Raw genomic sequence first — 23110 nt, forward strand, 5'->3', positions numbered from 1 at the left:
TATAAATTCTTCTTACCTTGTGTGTATTTCCTTCATCCTCAAAAAATAAATTCTTCTAGCTTCTTACGTTTATGGACGTCCGCAAAAGCTCATTCTTAATGACATACGTGTGAGATATGAATGAATCACACCAATAATCCCAGAAAAAAAATTGATTCAAAGGTCATGAAATCAAGTTCTAAACACTTAAAAATGGGGAAAGGACCAAAAAATGAAGATCATGTCATAAACAATCCTCTTGTTTATGCCTCAATGAGAACTGAAAATCTAAATGTGAGCTGCGCTCGAAATCAACGGTGGTATATAGTGGTTTTGGAAGAATTTCAGGAATCGGAGATTACTAAGTTACGAAATGTGTCCTACACTGCGTAGAAGGAAATGTGTGTGTGTGTGTGAGGAATTGGGGAGGTTCAAATCGAAATGGCGGGATGCGTTTAGGGCTTCACAATTCGGGGCTGGCCATATACGGGTCACCCGGAAATGCCATTCCGGGTTTGTGTTTGGATCCTTGAATTGGGTCAATATTCATCGTCATTATTGTAACAATTATAATATTAAAAATACTCAATGATGGGGCAGCTATTGGATTTGAATCCTACAATAGTTACACTGGTGTCGAAAATTCAGAATCCTACGATTATGAAGGACTTTCGTCCCATCAGCCTTTGCAATGTCTGTTACAAAATAGTTGCCCGGAAATTATAACCGTCTATACGAACTCCAGTTAATAACCGTCGCTCTTGAAAAGATAGAAGATCACAAGATAATCCATGTGCACATAATACAAATAAGTAAGGAGAAAGAGGATCTTCCTGTCTAAAGTCTCTGCTTGGGATGACATTTCCAATAATGTCACCATTTAAAGAGAAGGAGTACCTTACAGTACGCACACACCGCATAATTTAAACCATAAAGACAATAGTTTTGTCATATTTAAAAAAAAATTAAAGTATTGAATTGTTACGATAACATAAATTCTCAAAATCACAAAGAGAAAATTATGCATAATAACACAGAAATTGATTCATATATATTTGAATTGGTGTAGTAATTTGTTGCAATATGTTTGACACTGAGATCTCATCAAATATTTAAGATTTTCATATCAGATAAACGATAAATCATCGATTTGTCTTTTACATTATTATTATTATTATCATTATTATTATTATTATATTTTACATTACACCAAAAGGGGTTTTATTTTTCTAATTTTTTTCATAAAAATAGACATATGAGAGTGATTTTTATTTTTTATTTAATTGAGAGAATGAGAAATTGCCATAAGTTGCTACTTTCTAGACTTGTATAGAACCCCATCCCAATCCAAGTGCCACAGCCCACATTGATGAATGAGTGGACAAAAATCCAATGCCAAAACAGATTAGCGACTGCCACACAAATTCAAGCTTAAGCTGAGCCACGTTATCTCCACACTTAAAAGATAAAGCCTCCCCTCCCCAACTCCACTCTCTCTCGCATCCAACATACTCCAGCAATGGCCACTCTCTCCGGCACCGTCATCAGTGCCTCCCTCCTCCCCCGCCGTAGCCCCACATCCCCGGACATCTGCACCTCCATATTCAACAGAACCACCCAAGCCACCGCCCTCTTCTTCCCCAAGCTCTCCCCCTCCAAGGGAAGAGTCACATGCATGGCCACCTACAACGTGAAACTGCTGACCCCGGAAGGAGAACTGACGTTCCAGTGCGAAGACGATGTCTACATCCTGGACAAGGCGGAGGAAGCCGGGTACGAACTGCCGTACTCCTGCCGTGCCGGCTCTTGCTCCTCCTGCGCCGGGAAAGTGTTGAGCGGGGCGGTCGATCAGGAGGATGGCAGCTTTCTGGACGATGATCAGTTGGAAGGTGGATGGGTTTTGACCTGTGTTGCGTATCCCAAGTCTGATGTTATCATCGAGACGCATAAGGAGGAGGAACTCACAGGTTGAGGCGATTCCATGTTTTTTTTATGAAATTAATGTTTCATCTTGTTGGTTTAGTAATTTCTTATTTGTGGGATTACTTAATTATGCTTGATTATTTGTTCTGTATCTTAGATTAATCTATTCTATTTTATTAAAATGGAGGAGAAAGAGTAAACATTTAGAAATGACACAAATTTTTTTTCCAACTTTATAATACTACATTTTTGTTTTATGTTTTTTTTTTTAAATTTCATCACACATTTTTATTTTTAATTTTTTTAATTCAACAATTCAAATATCAATTTAATCTTTTTATAATTTATCAAATTTCACGTTAGTCTATCGATAATGATAAAAAAAAACTATACGCATAACTAGTGTGTCATTAAAAATCTCTAATCGTAGTTCACCTCACACTAAAAATCTCATATATATGTGAGACCAGGGCTCTGGTTGATACTGAATTGTAACAGAATTAAGAAACGCAATTTCCCAATTTCTTAGCTAGTGCCTTGGACCACACAAATTTCAAGGACGAAATTTCTGCGAAAATAGAGAAATGGTGCGTACATGCAATTCAAAATAACGATGCATCATATGATTATCATAAGTAAAGGTTGGCCTAATTCTTGGCCTCCTAGTCTGTTCTATCGACGTTTGCTTCACTATCTTTTTAACCATCCACTGCATTTGAAGCGTCGAAACCACATTGCTGAGCTACATTAGACAGTTCGAGTCTTCGAGACGAGCACTTAATGAACCCGGGGACGAACATGGAGATACAGTGCCTGATGCCGCTGTATTCGTCTCGTCTCCCTCGTCAATCGGTCATGTACACCTTGTCGCAATCGAGTTCAAAGTGCTGGACCGCTCCTTACCCTCTTGCACCAACTATGTAGCGACATCCGAACACTCTCCGCGATCAAAGCTTTCTTGAAACGTGATCCCATCTGAGATATATAAATATGATAGCAAAACTGATCGAACGGGAAGGAAAACATTTCAAGTTATCTGGTAGTTTACCCACCGTAGTGATGATTACGTTGAGAATGGGCGTGCTATAGCCACACCAAAACTGCACCAGGACTCTGCAAAGAAGCCCGAATTTCACACGAGGTCCGTGCGATTGATTGATACCATTGATGATGTTGTATATCATGAGTTTGAATAGGCGTGGAAAAATGAAATCACCCGGTAATCAATAGGATGACGATAGGAAAGGCAAGAAAACTAGATAGGAAGCTGACAACTATACTTACGATTGTGGGCATAAACGAAAGCCGAAAGTATATATTAAGACCTGCACCACGACATACAATTACAAGGACTATTATTTGTGTCAAGAAACCGGTGCTTTTGATCTTGATATGTGATCAAATTTCGTACCATGCATGTTTACGAAGATACAGAGAATGGCATAACCCCAAAGTGGGCAGCTACAGGACAAAAATCTGGTGGGTTCACCTATTATATAAACTTCCTGGTCCTTTCCGTTAAGAACAGGTTAGGTGAAATACCTGATTCCGACGATCTTATAGAACTCGTCTTCCATGACGCGAACCATATATTTATGAAAAATGTAAGACGGGGGCAATCCGTGATTCTGAAAATTCACGGATAAGCTTACACACTTCTCCAATTGTTGGTGAAAAATCATTTTACAGTTTCTTGTCTGAATACTCACTGTGATGAAACCTAATCTGAAGGCCATATAATTTGACTTCTGCACTGAACTCCTAAACTGTCCAAAGAAGCAAAGCTGCATATATTGAATGTGGACATGTCGTCTCAAGAGAAAAAATCCGAAACAACGAAAACTGAAGCCAAAGTTGAGCTCCAAACATTTATTGATGGCATGGAAGTGGTGATAAGAAGTAATACCATCCAAATGAGAACTTGATTCCGACTCCATGGATGGGATGCACGATGCAAAGCAAAGGTTCGTCTCATCAACTCGTTCTTTGCTGCCAATCAAACTCGGAACTGACTGTGAATTTTAGTGATTGAAAGAATGGAGGATTAGTTTACACAAGAATTTCAAATACCTTGTGCATTCATTCTGCCACCACGCCTGCCTGAATCTCCCACTTCCTCCAGCTATATATCTGCATTTAGCAACCGAGTTACAAATATGATCCGGTTGAAGTTCTATGTTAAGCATTCCTCTGCATCCGGTATTTCTGGCAAAAAAGTTTCTGGTAAGTTTGAAATCATTCAATGCCGAATAACATCGTAAATGAAGATGAAAATGGCTACCTTGCTCATAGACAGGCCAACTACCACACAACTGCATAGAAAATGAGTTATACCGAGAACAAAGAAGAACTGGTTAGGTTGTTCAAGTCCTTCTGCAGAAACAAACGGCTCATGCTCCTGAAAACACGAGCAAATGCCTCAATTCGTGTCCCTTTCTTCCACAATTATATCATAGAAAAACACATTGAAAACCAGCATTTTGTTACCTCACTGCAACTGTGAGATGCACCGTAAATAAGTCGTTTTGGAGGAATATTAATCTCGTTGGAAGAATCCAGTGATTCCAAGAACATCATCATCTTTTTCTCAGTATAATCTTCCTCAGAACACAAGTAGAGTTTGCTTGTGAATAGAGATGAGTTTACACAGATTAATGAGATCCACTTTGACCATTGCCCCAGCAACAATGAAATTAGGCCTAGAAGCATCGACTGTGCCCCGAAATTCCAATGTAAGTTTCTCCAATCTTTATCAACATATTAAATTTAATTTCTAATTTACACATTTATAGCTTGAGATTTTAAATGGAAATGCAAATTTGTATTTGTGTTTCCGATCTTATAATAAAGTTTGTTTTTATTTTTTTTTACTTAGAAATGCGAGGAACATTGGTAGTCTATCATCTTTCATCACCATAAAACAACTCCACAATTACAGGAGACAATTATAATTATATATAACATAAACATTACGCTGCACAAAGACCAAAGATTAACAAAAAGATGTGCTTTAATATATATAATACACCTTCCTCGAATTTCTCCAAAGAAGCAAACAAAGCTTTTCTTTTTGTCTTCTTCAACCACTGCAATAGAAAACACTCATAAAACAGTAGCAACTATAAACTATCACAGACAAGGAAGGAGCAACTGCCGAATGGAGCGTTCAACAAATAAGCAGACGACCTTCCTTTCCTTTCTATAATCCACCATTTTCGCACTTAATTCAATCCAACAGCTTCCGTGCCTCGAAACGTAGATGGACCCTTTCTTCTTCAACAGTACAGCTCTTTTTCAAGAAAGTGTGTGGTTTTCTAGAAGAAGATACATGAAACGGTGAACTGGGAAGCTGCGATTGCACATGTTTTTTCATTATTTAAATAAACTGATTATTATTATAGTCGAGATTGTCACATTCATGGCAGCAACCATGTTGAAGAACCATGAGATTTGTGAGAAGGATAAGCTATATTTTATTCCATCATAGAGTCAAACTAAATTATTTTTCTTTTTAGTTTGGGTGGATTTTGTCATTTTATATAACCAGTATTTAACCGTAATGCACGGGATGATATTATTAAAAATTTGTGTAAAATAAATAGATAGTTAAATTGAAAAAAATAATATAATTATAAAAAATATAAATAAAAACTATTTTTTCGTTAGTTTTAAAAAACTTTCTTAAATACAACACATGTCGATTAATTTTTTTGGCTAATAATCACTATCATATATCAAAATTTTATATTGTGTTAGTCTAAGGCAATGACATGATGCTTATCGTGTTTAGTATATTGATGTCGACCACCAACCTTAATACATATTTAATTCTTTAATTTTCGAGAAGCTATATGTTATTATTTTTTAACATGTGATTAAAAAAAATTTTAATCACATTCAATAAAAATAATGAGAAATACTTTTTTAAAATTCATTAATTTCGTCTAAATCCACATTCACAAACAAGTTTGTGACATGGCACGTGTTTGACACATTTGAATGATAACAATAATTGTTTCATCAATATCTTTATCCAAATGAGTTGTGATTTTATCTACAAAATCTCTTCATAATATACACAACATTATATTATTCCGAAAGAAAAATGAAACATGTGATCAGAAATAAATTATGTATAAATAAGAAAAGTAATTTTATTAACATTTACTATGTGTATTCCAAAACAATGTCAATAAATTTTATAAAATGTCTTCTAATAAGATGCATATTTTCTTTAGAGTTGGTTTAATCATTTCCATTACAGGACAATTTATATTATCATGTATCAGTGAACTTTGTAATATAGAAGAAAATTATCACATTAGTAATACGTAATGATTAAAATTTTGTACAAATAGAAGAATAATATTTTTCACTTCTCGATCATGAAAGACAGATTTCAAACTTAATGTGTCGTTGTTTCCATATGTATGTAGTTCATAACAACGAACAAATCTAAATTCAAACGAACATTGCATTTTGGAAGGAGTCAACTCATATATGGTGCTGAAAAGAGGAGTCATTTCAGAATTCAATTTTGGAGTAGATAAATTTAATAAGATAAATAGAATAGAATTGGTTTCTAATATAATATGCAATATTGCATTATTTATAATTTAAAATTCAAATAAGACATCTCGAGGTACAAAAATTATACATTGGATGCTTTTGACATAATTATACCATATATTAACTCTTTCAAATTATGGAAATATCGAATTGCATGCATTGAGTATCAAACATTTCTGATTATTGAGGGTAATATATATGTTTATTGAGAGTAATTTAATGTCCATTTGAAACTCTTTTGAATCAATCTCTTTTAATTTTCTTGTGCTCTCTTATTTGAATTTTTAAGAAGACAATTCAAGATATACAATATACATATGATTTTTGGAAGAAAACTACAATGCATTAATTCTTTCAAATTAAGATAATTTCGAAATAATATGCATTTGGGATAAAAAAATTTATGATTATTAAATTGTAATTTAATGTCTATTGGAAAATCTTGTTGTAGTGATAACTTTTAACACTCAACCAATTTTATTTTTAGAAAAATTAAATAAAATAATTAAATACTGTATTTCTTTTTTAGTAAGTAATTTGGGCAGGAAATTACTTAAAATAGTAAAATACATTTTGAATGATTTACGTCATGAGTGATACTGAACATTGCAATCATTTGTATTTTAAATTTATTTATACAGTTTTTAATTAAATTGATAGATATAATCAATGCAAAAATTTTAATATAGTTTGCGTTTTCAATAGAGTTTAGTTTCAATTTGAGTAAAAAAATAAAAAAAACATATAATACATAAATTACATTTGAATTAATACAAAAAATAATTGAATTAAATGAATTGATATAATCAATGCAAAAAATAATTGAAATTATCATTTATTGTAGTGCACATATGTCAATATTCATGATATATCTTTCTTTTTTTTGAATAAAAAACAATAAAAAACATATAATACATAAATTATATTTAAATTAATATAAAAATGAATTAAATTCAAATTTGAACTAAATGAATTGATATAATCAATGCAAACAATAATTGAAATTATCATTTATTGCAGTACATATATTTCAATATTCATGATATATCTTTCTTTTTTTAAAAATGACATTTTGGCGGAAAATTACTATTTTTGGCAAAATTATATAGATTTTTAAATAAGGGTGTTCAAACTTCGGATAAAACCGAAAAAATCGAAAATCCAAACCGAAAAAATCGAACACCGAACCGAAACAAAAGCCGAATTTTGTATATATATATATAGATGTTTATTGCATAATTTATGTTTAATGTCCTGCGGGAATCAAAATACATTTGGCGAATGCATATATATATATATATATATTAATATGATTATTTAATTAAAATATAACATAAGGAGATTTGCGGCAAAAATAAAAATCTGAATATACTACATTTGAAATCTAAGAATAATTAATTCTTCTGTTATATTCCTTGATTATATGATACAAGTAATTAGAAGAAAAATATCAATTTTGTACTCGTGAGTGTTTGTAATTTTAAATAATTGACAGAGGTCAGTTTTTTGTATAAAATTTATATATCACATAATTTTTTATTTTAAATATATTTTAACTAATAAAGAGATATCACGTAATAGACCGCATAGCGCAGTGGATTAGCGCGTTTGACTTCGGATCAAAAGGTCGTGGGTTCGACTCCCACTGTGGTCGTTTAGATTATCTTTTTTCTAAATTTTTATTTATTTATTTATTTATAAACAGTAAATAAATGGGCACAAATCAAATTCAAGTTTATTGTTGGACACGAGACAATTCCTAGTTTATAGATGCTTGAAAACACTAATTTTTGCTTAAATAAATGGGAACAAATCAAATTCAAGTTTATTAAATTTGTTTTGAAAATATTATTTTATGACCATACTGACTCGGGTTAATCTTTGTCACATTTTTCCAAAATATGTATTTTTAGTAATGATGTTAACTATATTTTTAGAATATAATTTTGAGTGAGAAAATATAATATTTTTATATTTATCATATTTTTCTGTTTAGATTATGAAATATTTGAATACTAAAATATATTTATTTCAGTATTCTAAAAAAACCCGCTTAAGCAGCTTAAAACTTGGCAAAAACGCCTTGCTTCGGAGCAAGTGGAAAAAAACGGTTACAGTATGACCGAATTAAGTGTAATTAAAACGTTTAATTAAGCGTATTTAAACACAATTAATCACATCTATTTATTTTTTTAATTTTTTTATTTTGAAGGTATGTCTTTTTATTTTAAAATAATAAATTAGGTTTATAATTTAGATGTTTATTTTTTAATTTTAATCATGATTAAGCGTGTCTGATAATGATTTGATAAATATTTAACATTTTTAATGTGGTATAGTTGCAAAAACAAATAAAGATTGTAATTTTTAGATTTTTATTTTTCTATAAATAAGAGAGTTAATGTATCAGACTTAAATTTATCATATTTATGTATTATTTTATCTATTTATTGGTTTGAGATAATTACAATTACACTAAAGATAAAAAAACACTTTTTCACGCTTAAACATATACTAATCTTACTTAAATTTGAAAAACTTAAAGCTCGATATCCGAGTTTCGGAACAGTTCACTTTTTTAGAACCTTGATTTATTTACACGCAATGACGCAAAACAAAAAATGCCGAGGAAGACTTGTGCCACAAAATTTGGTGGCCACAGAGCGAGGCGACAAATGTAATTTTAATACTTCCATCCACTTTCATTACCATTTTTCTCACCTTCGCATTTCTCATCGTCGGCGCCGCCCTCCGCCGTCGTCATCTCTTCCGCCATCATAGTTACCCTGCCGCAGCACCTTTACATGCTTCTGCAGTCGCTGAAACTGTGTTGTTCCACGTTTTTTGTCGTTCTTCCTGACCCTTGTTAAATCCCAGATTCGATTCACTGTTTCACTCTTAAACAAATTGGCAAGTATCAAGCTAATTTACCGCCTGCTTTCCTTTTTCGTGTAAAACTTTACCCTGCTGGATTGCTTTCTTTTTTCGGTTTGCAAGGATCTAGGGTTTTTCTCGACATTATAGAGTAGAGGTATCATATCAAAGTAAGAGACTCCACCCTTTCTTATTTTCATAGAGTAAAGGTTAAATTTTGAATCTGTTTGCTGTGGCTAGTCGGATAATTGGATGTACTATTTTGTTCGCTTGAATTATAGGTGTGTTCCTCTGGTTCTTGACATAGTAGATGTTTTATTATTCTTTTGAATCTGTTGATGGTGTTGTGTCGCTTGGATTTATTTTTTCGTATGGTTTTGTTTAATTCCACAGAATTTATAGTAATCTATTCTCTCTAGGGTCAGCATGAGGTGAAAAAGTGCACTTGACTTCTATATCATTTCTTTAATATAGTATTAGAGAATTTGGTCATCTACTTTTATGGATTCTATTATTGGATTTGCAATTTGTGCGATTCATGATTTGAAAAAAAAAAATATGACGAGGAGAGAAATTGTTGTTACCAATCAGGCAGTCGATAGATCATGCCGATCTTCAAGGTTCTGCCTCAACCACAGGAGTTGATAAAACTTCTCTGCAAACGTGATCATCATAGCATCAAATCAGTGGCATCAGTGCACATGTAGAATGATGGTCTTCCACTTATGAGATGTGGCTGTTAATGGTTGGTTGTGTGATAAAATAGCTTTTGCCGTGCATTATTTGCTTGGATTTCTAGTGTGTCTCTATGTTGTTTCTTCCCAAAGGAAATATTTTATAAAAATGTCACGTCCTCAATCTCATGGTTGCAGTTTTATGTTTGTGCTTGTTTAGGAATGAAGAGAACGACGTATTACGAAGCTGTAGCTCAGGTGCTGGATCAATGGCCTATCAAGAAAGCACTCACATACTCTGATGTCGATATCACCCATCCATTTCTGACATTGTCTCGGCAGCAAGTTGAGGCTCATATCGTGGTGTATATGACTCCTCAACAGGAGGAACATTTAAGAGCTGAAGGCCAAGTGAATTTTAATGCACAAGATGATGATACTGGTGAAATGTATGTGATGAAACTGAAATGGCGTGGAAGCTATTACAATCTCATTGGAAAATGGGGAAAAGTTGTCCGAGGGAAGGGACTTGAAGTTGGGCAGGAAATCAAACTTGGGTGGTTTAATGGCTGTTTGCACTTTTCAGTTCCGCAACAGCAGATTGTTACAGCGCCACCAATCCGAGCTGTTACAACACATATGATGCAGGATCACTGGCCTATTAAGAAGGTATTGACACCTTCTGATGTGGATCCTAATCATCCTTTCCTTCCGTTGCCTCGCAACTCTGTTGAGGACCATATTCTCGTGCACTGGACTCCGGAAGAAAGAGATAGTTTGAGAAAGGACGAGCAGGTATCCATAACTGCACGAGATTATGATACCGGTGATGCTCATGAAATGAAATTGAAGTGGCGAGGAAATTATTATAATCTTATTGGAAAGTGGGCGAACATAATAAGGCATAAAGGGCTCGGTGTTGGTCAAGAGATTAGAATACGATGGATGAATAACTGCTTATACTTCTCAGTTCCAGAGGAGCGTTATGTCCCGGCATCATCGGGACACGATATCTGGCCTGTTAAAAAAGCTCTCACATTGTCAGATGTGGATACCAATCATCCTTTCCTTACTCTTCCCGGTAAAGCAGTCGAAGACCATATTCTTTTCTATTGGACACCCCAAGCTCGAGAACAATTGAGGAATGAACATCAAGTTGGTATTAATGCTCGGGATGATGATACTGGTGATTTGTATGTGATGAAACTGAAATGGCGTGGAAGTTATTACAATCTAATTGGTAAATGGGGTAAAATCATTAGAGAGAAGGGGCTCCAGGTGGGGAGGGAGATCAGGGTACGCTGGGACAATGGCTGCTTGATCTTTTCTGTTCCTCAATGATGGGTTCATTTTGTGCAGATATAGGTACGCAAAAGCACTTTTGCTAAAACAGATGCGTTTGGATACACTTTTTTTGTTAACAAAAGCCAGAAGCTACAAAATCGCGCTTTTGAGATTTTAAAGTTAGGGCACAAGTTTATTTTTATTACTTTATCCAAACATGGAACTACTTTTAACTTTCTGAAAAAAGCAATTTAAATAGTTTGCTTAAGAAAGCGTTTCTGCAATCCAAGTGTTTCTGTATCTATATTGACCCTTGATTAATTGTATTGCAAAATCTCTAGATTGTCTTTATTTGTTAATTATTATCATTTATCATGCTGTGCTCGATCAAACTTACTTTGTTAGCTTTGTTTGTCCAGACTGCTAATGACTGGTGCATGAGTTTTAGGAGAAGTTAAACATTTACCAAGTTAATATCACAGACCTGTGGATTCTTTAGAATCATTATATACTAGTTTAAATTTTAGTGTCCTTTGATCATTCTTCAATGTTTCTGTTTTATCGTATTTTGCTCTTGATTGATATCCGTATGCCTTTCAGTTATCCCCTGGTTATACTCTGTGATATTGTGGTGTTCTTTGATATATATTATTTTTAAACGTTGAAGGTACTATCTTGGTTTAGAATGGAATAAAATTGGATAACATGTGCATGGAATAAAATTGAATAACACGTCCATCTGGATTATGGGCAATTTTAGGCTTGACATCACATGACTAACATCATAAGTTTATTGCATTTTGCAGGTAGTTGTTTTCAGACTTCGAAGTTCTTACTCACGGTTCTCTCTCCAGCTCCAAACCAGCTGTTTTGGCGCAAGTGTTATCGGAAAGAATTGCATTCTCTACCTGCGCTCCACAAATGACAATCTGCACTGACTTCTGTTTGTTGATATACAAATGTGGTATCTTTGGTAATATGGTTTCTCAGGAACAAAAAAACCAGGGTAGTGGATCCGCAATTGATTAGATAGTACTTGCATGCATATTTTCATGCGTCAGATTTTAGTGTAGGACTATTGACAGTTACCCATACCGTTTTAGAGACCGCTTGAACTTTGTGATCAGAAGACGGAGTCTACCTTTTCCTGATCCTGGACATTGGTAAATACGGAAGAGTTAGATGCGTGGTCAGGTTTCAAGAATGGAATTCTGTACATTCTTTATACATACATTCATCGTCTTTCTTAATGAGTGCTTGTATATCTTATTTGCTCTTGTTCGTTTTCCTTTGGGACTTTAGTCGCTTTCCTTGTTCGATACATTATCATATTCTCAGCCTACTATGGTTCTACTAGATCTGAAACCAAACGATTTAGCATTGAAAATTTCAGATTTTCAACATGGGTTTTTATGAAAAATATTTCTTCAACATCTTCCCAAATCGAGCATGCGTTGAGATGATGCAACAAATGAATCTTTTAGTCTGGAACTAGGGAACTGCGTGTTACTGGAAAAAAAAGAATATGGTGGTTGAATTTTTTTTGGCGACATTGATTGTCGATGGGGAAAAAGACACTAAAATTTAGCGGCAACAATATGTATACACACACACACATGATATGTGAGAGTATGTACAGGGACATTAATTTGAGTCAGTTTTTACAAATAATTATAGTTATAAATATTTATAATCTCTATATCATATATCATTCATTATCTTATTTCAGGAGGCAAATGGATCAAAGTTCTTTGTTGAGGCGATATTGCTAATCCTTTTAAAAAAAATAACATCTTTATAATCTATGAGCTGTAATAATGGTGTCACACAACACATTTGAGTTAGCCAAACATATGCTGTGGTGGATAAATGATTTGTCCTGATTGCTGATAATTATAGAAAAACATTAAAAGCTTGTGGAACTAAAATCCTCTTTCCAACTAGAAAATGCCTATCATGGTTGTTGCATTATAAGTTCAACTAAATTTGTGGATTTTAAATGCAAGAAATTTAATTCTTAGACATGAGATTGGCTAATTTAATGGCCTCAAACCCCCTCCGATCCCCTTTCAAAGTCACAATTCTTGCTGTTAAATTTTAAATATTGCCTGACTTGTACTCGCTATTTTGAGAAAAAGATTGGTGCATTAGTTACCAATTATTGAGGTGTAAGAACTTTGGATCATAATGAATGAATTAAAGCTTACCCCAAAAAAATAAGTCGTACTGNTATAAGAATTTAGTAAGATTGGATTTTAAAATCAATATTTCAAAGGTCTTCAAACATATATTTTAAAATACCCTGGATTTCAAAGCTGATAAATCATTGATTTAATTTGTTCTTGTCACGAGAATATTTTGTTAAAGAAAATTTCAGACGTGCGTAAGCATTATATACACTAGTTATTTTGCACACGCGATGCGTGTGTGTACAGTCTTTTTTTTAATATCGAAAATAATAGACTAAAATGAAATTTGACAAAATTATGGAAATACTAAATTGATATTTGAATTGTTGAAATAAAAAAATAAAAATAAAGGTGTGTGTTGAAATTTTAAAAAAATACAAAAAACAAAAGTGTAATATTAGTATCATATAAGGATAAATTTGGAATAAAAAGTTGGTGTTCTTCCTAAATAGTTACTATCATTTACTCAACTTTAATAAAATAAAATAGATTTATAATTTGAATTTAAATAAACAATTCCACCATTACAATATTTAAAGTTAATGGCATGAAATTTCTAACTACACTATTAATGGATATTGCATGATAATTATAATAGTACATATATTAATAAATTATGCCGACAATCTAAAAGTTTAAAACATGCATGTCCAAAGATAAATTAATATATCTATGTTATCATATTAAACAAGAACTTAGTGTACTAATTGAATTTGACGTGGTTTTGTGACATCAATTATTTTTATGAAAATACTTATATTAATAAATTAAAATACTCACACATTATCTCTTATAAATTATATATTTAATATCACATCTAAGTGTGATTCAAATAATAATTAAAATACGACAAAAACTTGTGTGAGACGGTCTCACGAGTCGTATTTTGTGAGACATATATTTTATTTGGGTCATCCATGAAAAAGTATTACTTTTTATGCTAAGAGTATTATTTTTTATTGTGAATATCGATAGGGTTGATCCGTCTCAAAGATAAAGATTTGTGAGACCGTCTCACAAGATACTTGCTTTTAAATCATAAATCCTCTATATAAAAAATCAAAGATCGTCTCACAAGAGACTTGCTTCTAAATCACAAATCATCTATATAAAAAATCAACTGTTATGTACACACATATATATACACACACATACATGCATATACTATCAGATGTAGATATGTCAAAACTGCGAGTGGTTCATAATTAATAGAATTTAATAGCATATGTTGATAATAGAACAAAATTACACCAGGTAAAAGGTGTAAAACAGAAAAATACGAGGGAGCAGCCCAAATCTTTTGTTTGAGTGAAAATGAATTCCATGTTTTAAAACTCGCAAAGAAGATGATTTCCAAACATTAAATTAAATTTAAAAGTAAAAGTGAATACTTTCCTGTATTAATTTTGAAGTTTGTATGACAGAATCTTACGTTGAGCGACAATCTTTTTGGGACAAATGCGCTTGCATCTGCAGTTGTGGCTGTCAACTCTAATCTAAAAGCCGCACCTTTTTCACCTTACAAGATGCCAACTTTTGTGTAGAGAGAGAGAAAAACAGAAGCAAGAATCCAAATCGAGAAAAGGGTTCATTCAAGAAAGAAGAATGGGATAGATAGAACAAACCCTAGAGAAAACGGTAGCGAACCCTTGATTTTTTTTGTCTCTGGGTGGGCTTTATTTTGCATTATCCAGATCTTTATTCGCAGTTCTTGAAGGTTAGCATTCGATTTTTTTCCCAATTATTTTCACAATTTATGTTTGATTTGATCTGGATTCATGAAATGTGGATATATGCTTATATGTGTGAATAGTGGGGGATGGTGAAGGAATATTAGTTTAGGGAATTGAATCTAGCTTGCATTTTATTCCGAGATTTGCAAAAGAGGCCCTTTTATATTTTGTATTGGTTTTGCTATTGCTTTATCTTCAGCTGAAAATAATGGAAGCCGTGTGACGGGTTACTGCTACTTTTGAGCTTTGGGCAATTTTGCATGATGTTTTTTAATTGATAGGTGCGGGACTGTATCCGGTTTACTTCACTGACTGCAGTACTTGTATGATTGAATGTAAATTACGATATTATGGGTTGGTGCTTTATTGGATAAAAAGCCTGAGTTGATCTGTTGTTTTTCTGGTATGATGTTGGTCTGTTGGAAAGTTTGTAGTTAATTGGTTTTCAGGAATGAGGGAACGGATAAATTTTAGGATTAAATTACACATGCTATTTGTGGATTATAGTTAAAGTAAAATCATAATACTAAAATGCAATTTCCTCGAGATACTAACCTTGTTTGTCGTTTTGTTTCAGGAATTGGCTTCTTCTGCTATGGCAAACTCCAAAGGACCATCAAGCATTAGAAGTGTGATGTACACTGGAAAGAACACTTTACTACCTCCTAAAAGTCCGTATCCCAGCATATCCTCAGGGTACATCGACTACGTTCCCGCTTCTGCAACTGGTCCGAAAGCTGCTTCAAGGCCTAGAGAAGGAAATGCACACCATCAGAGAACCTCCTCTGAGAGTTATTTGATGGAGGAGCAACCTTCTTGGCTTGATGAGCTCCTCAATGAGCCAGAAACTCCCGTGCGGAGAGGAGGTCATCGTCGCTCATCAAGTGATTCATTTGCATATTTTGACGCAAATAATGTTGGAAGCATGAATTATGTCGCTCAAAATGATATTAAGACCAACAATATAAATCTACTGTCTTCGCGGGGATCTCAAGAATTCGATACATATGTCGACGCACGGCATGGTTCTTTCTTGGTCGATCTCCAACCACCTGGTAAAACAAAGAATAGGGGATGGAATACACCCGTGAGTTCCATCCTGCCTCCTCATGGCCATGCTTCTAGGGACAAGACTCTGGTTCCAAATGCAGGTCTATTAAACACATCGCAAGATGCAGAGTGGAACTCACCCTTCTTGAGTGAAAACTGGGATGCTGTTAAACCTGGTATTCAAGATCCCAAAGATTTCTCTGAAAAAAAGGACTCTTCTCAGGCCAAGCTTCCTGCTTCAGAAACAGACACAAAACGTTCGAAGCAGTATGTTGATTTATCTTTACCTGAACTATGATATTGATTGGTTTTTAAGTTAATTGATCTTTAACTTCCAGTCAGCTGTATTTAGCCTGTTTTGATATGTGAATTTCTGTAGCTTTCCTGATGTTGCATCATAATTTGGTAATAAAATCATGATCCAAGCAAACTGAATTTTTTTAGGATTGTTCTTCGTTTTCATTTCTTGATCTCTTTGTCTTAAAATATGATATCTAGATTGCTTCAATTAATATCTTCATGCTCCAAAAAGGAATTATTAACAATTCTGAAATTTCCTGGCGTTCCAAAACAGTTTCCCATACTTCTCTTCATTTTTTCTTTAGTTACTGGACTTGGAGATGGAAATTTCTCTCTACGTTAATCTACATTAAAAAAACAAGTTTTTATTTTAATATGAATTTCTCTTTGGAAATTACGCTTGAGTTGAAAATCTAGGTCCTCGATAATAAATTCATATATTTCTGACATGATATGTAGAATGGTAATAAGCAGTCATGGCCCACCCCAATGATTTAAGAATTGTGTGTAGTACATTTTGAAAAGACAAATCGGTGCATATTTAGATAAGCTGCAAGATTAAATTGTGATAAACAATATAATTCAAGAAACATTCATTTGAATGTTTGGTTTCCAAGAAATGCCTCAATGGTGATTTGGATTAATATTAGCCAAAGTGGAGAAGATTTTCAAATGTTTGCTTGTGGTCCTGGGATTCGTAAATGATCGAGTTGGTTATACTTCTGAAGATATTTATGTTTTTTCACACACAATAGTTAATTTATTTTTATCCACAATGCGGTTGGCATTATGATCAGACAAATCTATTGCATGATACAAGCTGATATTTCTTTCATGTTCTTTTAGACTTTACTGTTGAGAAAAGGAGAAAAAGCCCCTCAACCGGTTTGAAATGTTGTGTTTGCATCTCATTGAATTTTATATTCTTGATCGTATTCATTCATGTAAAAACAAATAACAGCAAGTTTTCTGAGGCTTTAAAATTAAGATATTGTATTGGTTGTAGGCAATTCGCTCAACGCTCACGGGTCCGGAAGCTTCAATACATAGCTGAACTTGAAAGAAATGTCCAAGCTCTACAGGCAAGTTATTTTCTGCTTTAGAAAACTATTTTAGGTGGAGTTTATGCTACATATTTTTAGTTTATACATGTTGAATTCCTGAATGTGGATTTGTCATGTATAATTCAGGCTGAAGGCTCTGGAGTTTCTGCGGAACTTGAATTCCTTAATCAGCAGAATCTTATTCTGAGCATGGAAAATGAAGCACTGAAGCAGCGATTAGATAGTTTAGCTCAGGAGCAGCTTATCAAATATAGTAAGTATATTTGTTACTAATATATCATCTAGTTAGTGTTTTTTGCCTAATATATCATCTAGTTAGTGTTTTTTGCCCAGGAAAAAAACATGTCGATAAATTAGTCTATATGGACAATTGAAGGATGAGGTATCCTTCGGATCCATCTGTCAAAGCTATAGATAGACTTTCCAATCAGAATATGTAGTACCAATACTAATAAATTACAATGATGCTTGTTCATGCCAATGAATGAACTAAATATCTTTCTCCAGTTGTGCCTGATCCTTTTGTACCTTGCTCTGCAAAGCTCCCTAGAAATTGACATTGTCATTAACTTAAATTTTCTGGAAGTTTTGTCTGTTCCAAATATAAAGTTGATTCCCTTGAGTTTGTTATTTTTTATACGCCCCGGCCCAGGCCCAGGCCCAACGAAAACCATGTTCCTTCAGTATCTTCAACCATAAAACTAGCATATAACTCGTCGACATTAGGGACGTAAATGAACCAAGCCGCTCGCAAGGTGCTCGGAGTTCGGCTAGTTTGTCGGGCTAGTTTGTTGGGCTTTTTAGTATTGCCCCCACATCGATTAACTTAGTAAAATGAGAGTGATTGAAAACTATGGAAGGAGAATCACACCCTTTAAATGGGTGTAAGAATGCTCGAGCTAAAAAACGAGCTTGATTAATAAGGTCGAAACGAGCTAGAGTCTGATTTGTTAAACATGATAAACTAGCAATTAATGAACCGAACTTGAGCTATTCGCGAGCTTAGTAATTTCAAAACAAAACGAGCTCGAGCCTCGTGGTAAAATCTCGAATCAAGCTCTAGCCTATGTTTGGCCTTAAACGAGCCGAGCTCTAGACTTCTAGTGTTCGGCTCGACTCGTTTACATTCCTAGTTGTCGAGCCTATGTTTGCCTTGATGCTTACCCATTTCTGGATCTTGTAATCAATTGTCTAATGTGACGGATGAAAGATTCATATTTTAAATTGATATGGATGCGTTTACACGATAGTAGAGAGCTACTATATCTTTGTTCTGTGACAGTTATTCTTAAATGGCAATAAATACAGTTACTATAACCAAGTTTGTGGGCTATGTGCAGTGGAACATGAAGTCTTGGAGAGAGAAGTCGGAAGGCTACGTACCTTGTACCAGCAACAACAGCAGCCACAGCAGCAGACTCCTTCCAGCCATCGACGTGCTAACAGCAGAGATCTCGACCAACAATTTGCCAACCTTTCTCTAAAATACAAGCAAGCAAGTGCTGGTCGTGAGTCTGGATAGGGCCAACTTAATATTTGAGCTTTTTCCACAAATCCCATGTTCCAACCCATTCCTCAACTGACGGTCCAATGCAATGCCAACGACAACGACCAGTCTCTATATTTTATTGAAAGCCGGACTTGTGCTGTAGTCCTGTGCTGTATAAATAACGTCGCTTGCTTTGTTTGTGTTGCTCCTTTTATCTTTTTATTTGGTTCCGTTTTCATTTGTAAGGTTACTGTTTGTTTCCTCTTGCGCCTGGTAGTCTGTGCTGGAAAATAGTACTTCTGGCCGATGACTCGCCTGAGATGGTTACCCAAACAGGGTTAATGCCAGCGGCTTTCTCGAATGCGTATGCTGATTAAATAGAAACTTTCAAACTTTCCATTGCATTATCCTTTGATGAAAATATCTGAGATTGGACCTTATCTAAGTTCTGTCTGCTGATTGCTGATGGAGATGTTGAAATGTAACTACCCCAGTTTGCTATATAAGTTTGTTTGATTATTGTAGTCTAACTTTCCTTCAAACCTAGAATTGCTGAAGCACCTTCCCAGAGCTACATGATCTATCATTTAAGTCGGGGTCGAGCAAAAATAAAATTGTAGAGCTCGAAATCAAGATCGAGCTCACCTCAATAAGATTAACGAACAATCTCGAACGAGTTTTTTACGATCCGAGTAACTCGCGAGCGACTAGATCCCTATACCTTCATTGTTGTACCCCCATTTGACATATATGTTGTTAACTTGATATCTACGTGAAAAATGCAATTTATTGAAAAAATTTAAAACCACTGCCTGTGTGTTCATGTGTTTTTTCTTTACTAACATCCTAAATATATTGATTTGAGCCAATGAGCTTCAAATTACATTACATAAATAGATGTAGGAGTCTAAATTTACTCTAAAAGTAAAGACTAAAAATTATATTTGATTAGATGTCACGAAAACATGTATAAACACTAGGTTGCATTAACTTACATGTATCTCAAATTGTGTAACAAATATAATATTTAAACCAACTGATTTTCATAAAAATATTAAAAACATTGGAAAAGAGATAATGATACAAACAACAAGAGAGGTTGAAATAATAAATATATGAATGATTGTAGGAGCATTTTTGAAATTAATTATGTTCTCCAATTTTGTCATTTTGTGGTAAGGGAGGCAAGGGCAGTTTTGTAAATTGGTTGGTTTATGCTTCACTTAGCTAGGGTTTATTGCCTGGTTCACTTTATATAACACCGCCACCCTTTCAAACATCCTCCAACGCTCGATCGCTTAACTACGCTGCTGCGGCCGCCGCCGCCTCCATTTTCAGGTCCATATACCAATTCTCTCTATCATATATTCATCTGAAGCAAAATAATGATTTTCTGTGGCGTCTTAGATTTCTAAATTATGATGTTTGTTAACATTATTGCCTGGTCTTGTTTTTGTGGTTGCATTGTGGAAAAATTTGCTGATTTAGTAATGGGTTATCGTTGAATTCGCTGAATTTTTCCGAAAAAATATGCGAGTTTCTTGTTATGTCTTGTTTATTGTTTAATCGAAAATTTTCTTTAGCATAAAGAAGTTTGTTTAAGCATGGTTGTTCAAATGATGAGCATTTATTGGATTTTTTTTATTACATATATATGTTATATTATGTTTATTTAGATTTTGGAGATACTTATTTTACTTTTGGAAACAGATTTGAAGCTTCGTAGATACAAATCTTGAAGAAAAATGTCTGGGTGAGTGAAAATCTTGAACTTTATTGGTTCGTATAAAATATTTTCTCTATGCTTGGCTATCCCTTCAAATGTGATGTGGATTAGATTACAAGTTATAATATCCATATCCTCAGAAGTTTATGGGTTGACGAAAAACATTTGATTTGTTATGGACTTTTTTCTATTGCTTATGTTATTTCCTCCGTCTGCACTTTAGTCTTCCAATCCATGATGTTACCATACATTACAGTGAGGATGCTCCGGTTGTGGAAGCTGCAGCCCCTGCTCTTGGGGAGCCTATGGATATAATGACAGCTTTGCAACTGGTGCTTCGGAAGTCTCGTGCTCATGGTGGGCTTGCTCGAGGGCTTCATGAAGCTGCCAAAGTTATTGAGAAACATGCTGCCCAACTTTGTGTTCTAGCAGAGGACTGTGACCAACCAGATTATGTTAAACTGGTTAAAGCTCTGTGTGCTGATCATAACGTTAGCTTGATTTCGGTTCCAAATGCTAAAACCCTGGGCGAATGGTCTGGAGTATGTTTTGATGATCTTATTCCTTTTTTGCTGAATTTTATACGAGTATCTTCTCCTTGTAGTTTTGTATAAGTATAACCACCCCCTGCTGTATAGATAAAACAGTCTGTGGTTGAGAATGGGTGTGTAAAATAGGCTTCTGGGACTGAAGTTTGGCTCTTCGGCACTTAATGCGACGCCTTAGAGATGAATGCAGCTCCCTACATCATTGAATTCCTTCTGTTGAATTTGTGTAGGTTTATTTTATATCTATCCGAACATTTAAGGAGGAAACATTGTTCAGTCTTTATCTATTATATAGGTTTCACATAGTTAAAAAAGTGTTCACGAGGAACTGGACAAGTTCATTTCTTGGACCAGATGCAGTTGTGGGTTTTTTATTCAATTTTTTTTTATTGCATTCTCCACGTTCCTCTAAATTGTATTCTGTTTTGTCGGATTCCAAATGATGAATAAGGATTTAATATCTCACGACGGTCGTCTGAGACACCATACAGTGTTGCTGCTGATGTGATAATCCTATTTCTCTGATGGTTATTCCCCTTTACACATACCTATTCTATTCAGATAAAGGTGAATGAAAATTTAGGTTTTTTGTATGATTCTCTATTAAATGTGATTATTTCAGATGGGAATCATCGCAACTAAATCCATTATATAGATAATATTCACCCAATAAGTTCATTTTTTGATTGTCAAATGAATTTGAATCTCCATTCAGTATTGCCTAATGTTGTCTTCCAGTTTTATGTAGTATTGCTTATTAATTTGGCTTTGTTAATAGGCTTTTATTTTTATTGGCATAACATGTGTTTCCTCTATATCCTTTGCTTTCAGCTATGCAAGATCGATTCCGAAGGAAAAGCAAGGAAGGTGGTTGGCTGTGCCTGCGTTGTTGTGAAGGTCAGCTCGACCATTGATTAATCTTAATCATGAACTATAGAATTATGCAACGCAGGGGTATTATCCCTTCATTTTCTCTTCCAAAATCAACATAGAATATATACATTGTAATTATGTTCTATGATAATTTTTACAGGATTATGGTGAAGAAAGCGAGGGCCTTCATATAGTTCAAGAGTATGTGAAATCCCATTAGATCGATTCAAGACGAAGGAACTTGTGTTATACCGATTTTTCGATACTGAGCATTGGTATGACTACACTTGAATGAAGTGTTGTTGGTTTGGACAATTCTTTCCGAGTAATCATGGTTTCGGATATGTGGAAAATATTTATGTTCGCTCTCTTTTATCAAACATCTTTTGAAATGCTCCTACTCGTTCTCTCCTAATTTGACGCATCATCTCCTTGTAAAAATTGTTTATAGGATGCTAAAATTAGTTATTTGAGTGTGTATAAAGTTATAAAATAACAAAATGGGGTTCTCCAAATTAATTTAATATAAATAAATATATGCCATGATTACAATATCGATAAATAATTATTAAATTAGTAGAAATAACTGTACTTTATCATCATACTTTGATTGCAATTGAGTAAGTGATTATTGAATAATATATTTTTTAAAAAAGGTTAAAAAACTGATTCAAGAACTTATATTTCATTCTTCCGCTAGTCAATCACCAATAATGTGATTAGCATGGCTGATTAAATTGCTAATAATTGGCAGACACAAAATCCTAACCCCCATATATTAATAACTAAATGCGGGTATTAGGTACTAATCACTTAATACAAATACCCCATCAAA

General features: G+C 34.0%; 5 protein-coding genes and 2 non-coding genes across 11 annotated transcripts in view; 6 read left to right on the forward strand and 1 right to left on the reverse strand.

The window, feature by feature from the left end:
• The window catches only part of LOC140986595 (ATP-dependent DNA helicase Q-like 4A), a 12849-nt gene extending 12414 nt beyond the window's left edge, over nt 1–435 (reverse strand). Inside the window, exon 1 of one of the 2 annotated variants that reach the window (XM_073454897.1) lies at nt 17–433. In XM_073454897.1, coding sequence (XP_073310998.1) covers nt 17–36 — 20 coding nt within the window. In that variant the 5' untranslated portion in view covers nt 37–433. Of the gene's footprint in view, nt 1–16 lie in introns of both variants that reach the window. The other variant, XM_073454898.1, reaches the window with a different exon arrangement.
• A 1016-nt stretch (nt 436–1451) lies between these two features.
• LOC140986597 (ferredoxin-like) lies at nt 1452–2058 on the forward strand. Its single transcript, XM_073454900.1, has one exon. The coding sequence runs from the start codon at nt 1499–1501 to the stop codon at nt 1949–1951; it is 453 nt and encodes a 150-aa protein (XP_073311001.1). The 5' UTR covers nt 1452–1498; the 3' UTR covers nt 1952–2058.
• A 5993-nt stretch (nt 2059–8051) lies between these two features.
• Nucleotides 8052–8125, forward strand: TRNAR-UCG (transfer RNA arginine (anticodon UCG)). The gene has a single exon. It is a non-coding gene; the product is annotated as a tRNA-Arg (tRNA).
• A 960-nt stretch (nt 8126–9085) lies between these two features.
• LOC140986469 (uncharacterized) lies at nt 9086–12572 on the forward strand. 4 transcript variants are annotated; one of them, XM_073454729.1, is made up of 3 exons: nt 9086–9515; nt 10240–11384; nt 12110–12572. In XM_073454729.1, exon 2 carries the CDS (start codon nt 10242–10244, stop codon nt 11358–11360), a length of 1119 nt encoding a protein of 372 aa, XP_073310830.1. In that variant the 5' UTR covers nt 9086–9515; nt 10240–10241; the 3' UTR covers nt 11361–11384; nt 12110–12572. The 4 variants fall into 4 exon arrangements, with proteins under 4 accessions (XP_073310830.1, XP_073310831.1, XP_073310832.1 ...); XM_073454730.1 differs by having other exon boundaries at nt 9086–9502; XM_073454731.1 differs by having other exon boundaries at nt 9086–9381.
• Nucleotides 12573–14807: 2235 nt separating this feature from the next.
• LOC140986596 (uncharacterized protein At4g06598-like) lies at nt 14808–19647 on the forward strand. The gene is made up of 5 exons (XM_073454899.1): nt 14808–15209; nt 15803–16542; nt 17582–17657; nt 17766–17892; nt 18980–19647. The coding sequence occupies exons 2-5, from the start codon at nt 15821–15823 to the stop codon at nt 19159–19161; spliced, it is 1107 nt and encodes a 368-aa protein (XP_073311000.1). The 5' UTR covers nt 14808–15209; nt 15803–15820; the 3' UTR covers nt 19162–19647.
• A 691-nt stretch (nt 19648–20338) lies between these two features.
• LOC140986990 (small ribosomal subunit protein eS12-like) lies at nt 20339–22675 on the forward strand. The gene is made up of 5 exons (XM_073455413.1): nt 20339–20466; nt 20839–20881; nt 21111–21396; nt 22234–22299; nt 22436–22675. Exons 2-5 carry the CDS (start codon nt 20874–20876, stop codon nt 22493–22495), a joined length of 420 nt encoding a protein of 139 aa, XP_073311514.1. The 5' UTR covers nt 20339–20466; nt 20839–20873; the 3' UTR covers nt 22496–22675.
• On the forward strand, nt 21835–21932 carry LOC140987060 (small nucleolar RNA Z161/Z228). Its single transcript, XR_012177061.1, has one exon. It is a non-coding gene; the product is annotated as a small nucleolar RNA Z161/Z228 (small nucleolar RNA).
• Nucleotides 22676–23110: the final 435 nt, after the last annotated feature.

Source organism: Primulina huaijiensis, chromosome 10 (genome assembly GCF_012295235.1).
Source record: "Primulina huaijiensis isolate GDHJ02 chromosome 10, ASM1229523v2, whole genome shotgun sequence".
NCBI classification, from domain to species: domain Eukaryota; kingdom Viridiplantae; phylum Streptophyta; class Magnoliopsida; order Lamiales; family Gesneriaceae; genus Primulina; species Primulina huaijiensis.

Bases quoted from the DNA above. Each gene is read 5' to 3' on its own strand.
- LOC140986990 (XM_073455413.1), top strand. The intron at 21,397-22,233 runs GTATGTTTTGAT...CTTTGCTTTCAG, and splicing joins CCCTGGGCGAATGGTCTGGA to CTATGCAAGATCGATTCCGA. The intron at 22,300-22,435 runs GTCAGCTCGACC...TAATTTTTACAG, and splicing joins GTGCCTGCGTTGTTGTGAAG to GATTATGGTGAAGAAAGCGA.
- LOC140986469 (XM_073454729.1), top strand. From the start codon at position 10,242: ATGAAGAGAACGACGTATTACGAAGCTGTAGCTCAGGTGCTGGATCAA.
- LOC140986597 (XM_073454900.1), top strand. From the start codon at position 1,499: ATGGCCACTCTCTCCGGCACCGTCATCAGTGCCTCCCTCCTCCCCCGC.
- LOC140986596 (XM_073454899.1), top strand. From the start codon at position 15,821: ATGGCAAACTCCAAAGGACCATCAAGCATTAGAAGTGTGATGTACACT. The intron at 17,658-17,765 runs GCAAGTTATTTT...TGTATAATTCAG, and splicing joins GAAATGTCCAAGCTCTACAG to GCTGAAGGCTCTGGAGTTTC. The intron at 17,893-18,979 runs GTAAGTATATTT...GGCTATGTGCAG, and splicing joins GGAGCAGCTTATCAAATATA to TGGAACATGAAGTCTTGGAG.